General features: G+C 47.5%; 1 protein-coding gene across 1 annotated transcript in view; it reads left to right on the forward strand.

Annotated features, from left to right (window-relative positions):
• The window catches only part of OTOA (otoancorin), an 85,413-nt gene extending 78,478 nt beyond the window's left edge, over positions 1–6,935 (forward strand). The window contains exons 26-30 of the mRNA XM_069570345.1: positions 139–275; positions 783–880; positions 4,073–4,268; positions 6,365–6,431; positions 6,647–6,935. Of these exons, the coding sequence (XP_069426446.1) occupies positions 139–275; positions 783–880; positions 4,073–4,268; positions 6,365–6,431; positions 6,647–6,674 (526 nt within the window). The 3' untranslated portion in view covers positions 6,675–6,935. The remainder of the gene's footprint in view (positions 1–138; positions 276–782; positions 881–4,072; positions 4,269–6,364; positions 6,432–6,646) is intronic.
• Positions 6,936–8,448: the final 1,513 nt, after the last annotated feature.

Consider the following 8,448-nt stretch of genomic DNA (forward strand, 5'->3'; position numbering starts at 1 on the left):
CTTTGCAACCTTTCTGGGATAAAATAGGGAGTGAGATTAGCTGGATCCTTTCTTGGTGCTGAGCCTACCTACCTTTTGCATATCTATTTTGGCTGGAAAGTCTCCTAGGCTCACACTATATCCCTCCCTTGTAACCAGGGTGGTGGTGGCCAGAATCGGGACCCTGCTCTGCAGTACCCAGATCTTGGCAGAGTTTAAGAGGAAGGCGGAAGTTGTGTTTGGGGAGCCCACCAAGTGGTCCAGCTTTGTCTTGCAGGAGCTTGGGACCATTGCAGGTAAGAGGCACCTTGAGCATGCCTTTCTCCCCCTTTCCAACCTTAAATCTGGGGACAAAAACAAACAAAATCCTTGGCCACGTATAGTGAACATCCATAGAGTTATGATAGAACCTAGATTTCATGACTTTAAGTTGCAGAAGGTGGGGATCTGCAAGTCTGCTTTTTAAACAAGCTCTCTTGGTAATTCTGTGTAGCTAAAGTGGTTTAGAATGTTATTTAATTGGCTCCAAAATAGACTTATACACAATTTAAAATTTGTGTAAAGTGAAGCTCCTTCTGGGCATAAATTTCCTTGTAGGAGACCAATCAGGGCTAATGTGACCCACATATTTTTTTTCCTGAGTTGATTAAGGAACCTAATTCCCCAGTGTGACTTTCAGGGCCTTTTGTAAGGAATGATGTTTGCCTAGAACATGCAGATCTGTACATTACGCAGTGCCATTAATAAAACAAACGGAGTTCTGATGGCTTGAATTAAACCCTCTGATTCCTTTTTCTCCCCAGCTGGATTAACTAAGGAAGAGCTCCAAATGCTTGATAAGGATTTGATGCCATATTTCCAGCCATCAGCAATCAAATGCCTTCCTGATGAGATATTCAAAGTAAGTACTCAGTTCCTCAAGGAGAATGGGAGCTGACCCCATTTCAAATCACACAGGGAAGCAGATGGTGGGTGTTGGATTCTAGGGACCTGCAACCTGCTTCTGCTAATAGGGCCAGAGGAGAGCTATATGCCAACAATGGATGGATCACAACATAATTTTAGCTGTTTTTGTTTTTAAAGTTTTTTCTTCTGTTTTTATCTTTTAATTGTGTCTATTTTTATGGTTTCCTTCTCTTCACAGCCACTGGTGCTAATTTTCTATTTATGATGGTATGACAGGTGTATATTCCCTTATCCCAAACCCTTGGGATATTTCAGAATTTGGAATTTTCCAGAGTTTAGAAAGATCACTCTGTGAATCTACAGTATTGTAACTGAACACCTTCAGCAGTGTCTGGGGGAAGCACCTTGTAAGCAAGTACATTAATATTTCTGTGAAGAAATCTGTGACAAATCACACTAATTGGAATAAATAGAGACTATAAATGGCTTCACATCAATTCAGGTCAGATTTTGCTGGCAAATGAGTTTGTCTTAAACTTTGGAAAAAGCTTACAGGTTTCAGACATTTTTTGGACTTCAGAATTGTAGATGAGGGATGACATTTCCATTAACATTTCCTTTTAAAATTAATTTAAGTGAAACATTTAAATTGATTTAAAGAAAAGTATTAAGAAAGCCACAATAGGATAGGTGGTAAATAGCTATGGAAAAAATTGAGAGGGTTGAAGGGGATCTGCTGAGGATAGGGAAGCAGATGGATAAGATTAGGAGAGAGTTTGGTGGGGGAGTCTGCTCTGATGAAGAGTGACTCTGGTGTTCTTGTTTGCTGGGTAACTTGGAAACATATTCTGTCCACCAAAACTGGATAAGGCATACCAGGCTAGACAAGCTCCCATGATGGCACGTCATTGGTTCTTTTTAAGACAAGAGAACAGATCTTGAACCACTTCAGGACCAAGAACAGTTCCCAGCACAGACCAGGTGTGAGCTCTGTTTGAAAAGTGAAAGTCGCTCAGTCCTGTCTCACTCTTTGTGACCCCATGGACTGAACAGTCCATGGAATTCTCCAGGCCAGAACACTGGAGTGGGTAGCCGTTCCTTTCTCCAGGGGATCTTCCCAACCCAGGGATTGAATCCAGGTCTCACATTGCAGGTGGATTCTTTACTGTCTGAGCCTCCAGGGAAGCCCAAGAATACTGGAGTGGGTAGCCTATACCCATCTCCAGAAGATCTTCCTGACCCAGTAATCAAGCTGGGGTCTCCTGCACTGCAGGTGGATTCTTTACCAGCTGAGCTACCAGGAAAGCTGTTTAAGGGAGATAAACAAGTAGCTATCCTTAAAGCCCATTCAGCTTCTCTTCTGGGGGCTCTGCCTGGGGGTAGGCAGCTTGGTCCTTGAAGTTAGCATGTTGCTGAGCATGCTCTCCTGGTCTTGTTTGGAATGTACTTTGCAGCTTAGCTTTTCTGGAAATTCCTAGCGGCCACTTACGTTGTGGTAGGCTTCAGCCTAGCTGCTAGGGTGTAGGTACCAGACTAGGTTTACATGGCATGTACCAGTGAAGGCATATAATGCAGTGCCTTCAGGGGCTTGAAAAATGAACAAAAGAATGTAGTGGCCTGGGTAGGGACTAAGGTGAACTGGAGAGCCAGTCTAAAGCTGGGAAAGCTGCTTCTCATCTCTGGCACAGGATGTGATGCAGTGTGACAATGTGGGCCTAGCATTGCTGCCGGATCTTCCTTTTTTTTAAGAATCCTGAAGTCTCATTTTCACGTAACATCTCCTGATAATTAAATGTTGGAACTGCTTTAAATTCATTTTTAAAAAACAGTTTAATAGACCTAGGGTTGCAAGGAGCAACATTGAAAGAATAGATAATTTTTATAATGCAGACTCTGTGTTAATGGTAGATGTAAGGTATAAGCCAGAACTGCATGTCTGCTGTGTGTGTGTGTTTGGTGAGAGGGAGGAGGTGATGCTGAATTTTGCAGGACAGGTTAGCTAGGTGAAAGGGAGGAACAGTGTTCCAGGTGGAAGGATGTAGTGCCTCCCGGGGGCTACACATATGACTGTCCATTCTCCAGGAGCGAAGTGTGCCAGCAGGGAGTGAGGGATGGGGTGCTGGAGAGGTGGGCAGGACTCGGAGCTTGAAGGCCTTATTACTATGTAAAGTGCTTGAATTGCATCCTGGAGAGGGGGCAGAAAGGGTTCTAAGCAGGGGAATCACATGATTCCAGGGAAGCACCAACCTGGACAAGAAAGAATAATGTGAAGGAGCAAAGACAGGGTGAGAGAGCAGAACCCCCTTTCTCAGAATCTTTGGGGCCCTTAGAAAATGAGCAGGATGACTTTAGAGGCACCGGACATCCCATCTCATTTCACACCCACTAGAACTGATCACTGAGTCCTCTAAGCCAGAAATGATTGCAGAAAACATCTTGTTCAGGGCCCTTGAGCAGAATTACCACTGCTGTGTGTCTATGGCACACATCACTAATAGATTACTGCACTTACCCTTTGTAGAACCCTTACTGGACTCACCTGCAATGAGTTGAGAATCCACATGGGAGAATCCACAAGTTCTCTGCGTGATCCCACATCTAGTCCAAAAGCACAGAGAGGCTGTGAAACTTGCCCAAGGTCACACAGCTAGTGTGTGGCGGAGCTGGGACACAGATTAAAAGCTTTGCCCTTTAGGTGTGTGTTTTCTCTACCACATCAGAGTTTCTCCGGTGGGGGACTTGAAGCACTGTGGGCAGGGTAATTTGCACTGCATTAAACAACATTAAGTCACCTTATCAACTGTCTTTTACTACTGATTACTTCAAGGAGGAAATCTCAATTTGGAGCTTATATATATATAATATATGGGCCCCAGGATCAGACATTGTTGGCCAGCAGATCTAGCTAGAGTTGTTTTGCTTCTTCTGGTATATTTTACACGGGTACTTATTGCAAGTCATCCTAAGTTTCCATTTTTGGAAATTGCCATTAATTTTTTTTTCATTTTAAAATACATCTATATTAGTAGTGAAAGAGTGGTCGGATTTTAAGGAAAAATCCTGAAGAGGAGCACAGATGAGAGATGCATGGGTACCGCAAAGTTGCGCGGGCCCAGGGAGGATGCCCGAGCTTTGAGAAAGTCTCGGAGGGGCGCCTCTGAGGGCGCTGTCCCCTACTCTCCTGCAGGAGCTGTCGGCCGAGCAGATCGCCTCCCTGGGCCCTGAAAACGCGGCGGCGGTGACCCCTGCCCAGCGCCGGCAGCTCAGCGTGTTGCAGCTGCAGAGCCTCCAGCGGGCGGTAGATGGCGCCAAGGCTCGCTCCTGGCTGGACGCGCCTCCGAGCGCCAGCCCCGCCCGGACCCCCTCCTCTCTTTCTCCTCCAGGTAAGTGGGATGGACCCAGACGCACTTCCCACTCCCAATCCCCCTTCCTTGTCTCTCGGTCCGCCTCGCCTGACGGGAGACAGCGAGAAGGCTCCTAAAATTCAGGGTGGGGTCTCTGACGGTCCTTGAAGATTCTGCATTCAGAGAAAAACCCACAGTCCGTACCAAGCATATGTAAAGAATGGTCAACTCCGGAGCACTTGCAAGTCTTGAGATGGGGGGAGCTCTTAAAAATGGGCAGCCCCACGGACCCCACCCAGAACCCACTGAATCAGAATTTCTCAGGCCCTTTCAGTGGTTCCTTTGCTCCTCCGTCCTTCTCACCGTCCAGGATTAATAAATTCAGTCGATATATTTTGGGTACCTACTGTGTGCTAAGCCTGCTGTAGGAGCTGGTGAGTAAGGCAGGTGAGGCTCTCTCGTAATGAACAAGGAGATTTCAAATCTGATTAAGACCAGGGAAGGAAAGCAGCAGAAGGAAGTGGTGGTGACGAAGAAATGAGCTGAGCAGAGGAGTCGGGGGTGGCTTTCTTTCCCGGGTTTTTTTTTTTTTTTTTCCCCTGTCTGTCTCACCTCCCCTCCCCTCGCCCTCACACTTCTTTATGACTCCTGTCTTTAGTGAGCACGGTCTTTGGACAAAGTATGGTGCTCGGTTCTGGGGAGGCAGCTGTGAACAAGCCAGGTGTGTCCTCCGTCCTTGTGGAGCTCCCAGTCCAGGGTGGGGGTGACGGAAGCCCCAGCACCCAGGTGACCATGAGGCAGTACGAGGGGTGCTGTGAGCGGGGGACACAGGGAACGCTGGGGAAAGGCAGCTTCCTGGGCTTTGGGGAGGGGAAGCCGCTGTGGAAACCTCCTGAAGACTGCTTTCTAAGCTGCAAACCCAGCTGGAGAGATACCCAGGCCACGTGGGAGTATCCCAGGTAGAGGCAAGAGCAGATGCAAACACCTGGAGTTCAAAGAGAGCTGGGGCTTCACCATCTCCAGGTACCCCCCTCTCCTTCTCCCCACTTGGGGATGGGAGGATGCCCAATTTCTGCAGATGGGAGCCAAGTCCTTTGATTTATTACTATCTTTAAACTTTTTCATCGAAATATAATCTGCATACATGTAAAAGTTATTTGAAAATGTTGCAGTGTTTTGGGTCTTATATAATGCACACAGTAGACCATGCACATGATTTAAAATACAAAAAGTCTGAAAAGCTGTGAAGTGAAACATCCACCCTCCACCCCTTGTTCCATAGTCACCCAGTTCCCCTCCTCAGTGTTACCAGCTTGTGTATCTGTCCAGAGGTATGCTATGCATATCCATAGATTATTCCTGCACTTTTACAAAAGCTTATTATATTTTGTTCTGCGACTTGCATTTTTCACCTGAAAATTTACCTTAGAGACAGTTCCATGTCCATATCTAGGAGCCGTGCAGTTCTGGTTTTCTGGTTATGCTGTAACTGTCTTTAATTAGATCTCTATAGACGATAATTCAGTTGTTTCTATTTTTATACTGTTACAATCAATGCTGCAGCAAGTGACTTTATATACTTTGCATCTGTTCAAGTTTATCTGCAGGGTAAACTCTTCCAAGTGAGACTTTGGCGGGGGGCACGGGTCAGAGGGTCGGTGCATCTGGAAATTCTGATGCAGGAGCAGTCTAGATCCTCTTTCCTTCCATTCACCCCACCGGGCTGAGCTGGTCCTGGCAGCGGGGTGAACCGTTCCTGGGGGCCAGGCATTTAATCTTGTTTCCTAAACTTGCTTTTTTATCTGAACCACCTGGGTGTGATACTTAAAATCCAAATCCCCTGTCCTGGTACCTGCCTTGCTGAATCAGAATTTGCAGGGGAAGATCCCCGAATTTGCATTTTTAGCCATCTCCCTAGGTGACTCCTGTGATTAAAGGCAGTTCTGGTACTTGATAATTCACGCAGTCTCATACACTTTGCCCTCCCACCCTTTGCTATTTGGGGCCATTATTCTTGTTTAGGGTTGAGCAAGCCAAGACCTAGTGGGGGGTGCGGTGCAGGGAGCTGGTGCGATGTGCCCACCCTCTGTGGGCTGCTGAGACCTCCTGTGAACTCTTGTTTTGTTTCCTTGTAGGAGCCTGGGTCTCCGGGGGTCTTGGGCTGGGCTACCCTCTCCTGGTCCTGATGCCCAAGCTTGTGTGGTGAGTGGTGTTTGCGCATCGCCCTGGGGCTCAGGCAGCTGGCCAAGGTGCTTGCAGACCCCGAGGACGCTGCAGAGGGTGGGAGTCCCCCACCTCGACTCAGAGCCTCAACAAGGGCAAGGAGACCCTGGGACTTTGGAACTGAAGAGGCACTAAAGGAAGAATAATTATTAAAATATGGCCTTGTACCTTCTTAAACTGGCTTGTATCCTCAGCAGGGAGACCTCATCTCAGCCTCCCTAGTTTTCCAGCTTGGAGACAGAGAAGCTGGGGAGGGGAGACCATTTCCTGTCAACAGCATGAAGACATTAGTACAAGTTAACACCCTCCCTCTCGAGGGAGATGCCAGCCAGCGACGGGTGCAGGCCAAGGCCCCCGGTCTCACCAAGGCCTGCTCTGGCTTCTCTTCTGGTTTTAATTTCCCTTCCTTGGAGATATAGGCCATATTGGATTTCTCCTTCTTAGATATTTAGCAGAGCTGAAATAAATGAATTCCATAACAGACGCCGATATTCCTGCCTGATTGTTGGGACTAATTGATGTTTTGGTGGGCATTGCATTGCTTGGAAATTAAAACATTTAACATGGCTCAACATTAAATCAATTTAAAACTACATTTTCCAGATACCTTCCACTTCCTTGGGAGTCAGCTGAATGAATGGCTGTTAAACTTTCAAAAATATACCTTTCTTGGTGGAGGTGGTGGCTCTTCCAGGTTTTAAGTGCCTCTGGGCTTTGGGGATGGGTTGAAATGAAAGAAAATACACTGTGTAAGTCAGTCACTCCTGCGATTATGGTGCAGCAGAGCAAATGCATCCAGTGGCTCAGTCCTTTTGGAGGCTGGGATGGAGTTACCTCTGGAAATTTGCAAGATGCTCGTGACTTTCGGCTCAGGAAGGCAGAGGTTAGGAAGGGGTGCTTTGCTGCCTCCCAGATGTTATGCCTTCTCAAATTCAGCCATCAGAGTTCTTTCTCATGACATAGCTTAAGGTGGCAAGTTTTCTTTTTTTTGTGTGTGTGGGGGGGTCAGTTCCCAGCCTCCATCTTCTGCAACTCCCCCAGCTGTTTGCAGAGATCATGGTCACTGGGGTGTGGGTCAGTGTGCTGGCTATGGCTCTGATTGGTCAGGGTCTGTGCTGAACTGGTTATTAATTCAGGTAGACATTGTGGTGGCTGGCGGGTCTTCAGAAGTTGTGTGTGGTTATTACAGAAAATTAGAAGACTGGGGTGTGGAGGGTGAGGTCCTGTGGGTATTACTTGGGGTCTGACCTGATTTTCTTTCATCCTGGTGGGGAAGCGGTCGCTAGTGCTGCTTCCTGAGCCCAGGTCATTTATCTCGTTACAAACTCCAGCCCCAGTGTAGCTGGGCGGGACCGGCTGCTTTGAGCAGGATGCTGGGTGAGAATGTGTCTGCCCAGATTCCCATCAGAGAGGCCTTGGACCTTGCTCAGTAGTCCCACTTTCTTCCAGCCTTGAATTATCCTGGGCAACCACAACTTCCTATGAGTCAGACTTCATGCTGCCAACGCCAAGTAGCTTTGCATCTCACTTTTGCTTCTGATCATTTGTTTTTGGGTTAGTTTCTGGGTTGTTCCTCCCATTGTGGATGACAGTAATGGCTCCTGTTCTGCAGGTCCAGTCTGCATCAGGTGCTGCTCTGAGGTCTTCACCTGTGTCATTAGCTCTCGTCATCATCATCATGACCCCGCCAGGTGGATGCTGTTGGTTCCCATTTTCCAGATGAGGCGACTGAACCTGAGAAAGATGAAGGAACTCTTGTCTGAGGCCTCTCAGATAGCGAGGATTTGGATTCTGACTCTTTGTCTTGCCCTCTGCTGCCTCCTGGATGGATATTCTTGAACTTCTCTAATGAGTTAGATCAGAGAGAGGTTCTGTAGATCCCTTCCCCTCCTCCTCTGGCGGGAGGCCAGCCTGCCTCACAGCTCATATAATTGGTGATTGCCTCAGGCAGGAAGACAAATCCAGCTTATGCCCTGCAGGACCCCCGGGGTCTCGG

Source organism: Ovis canadensis, chromosome 24, assembly GCF_042477335.2.
Source record: "Ovis canadensis isolate MfBH-ARS-UI-01 breed Bighorn chromosome 24, ARS-UI_OviCan_v2, whole genome shotgun sequence".
NCBI lineage: Eukaryota > Metazoa > Chordata > Mammalia > Artiodactyla > Bovidae > Ovis > Ovis canadensis.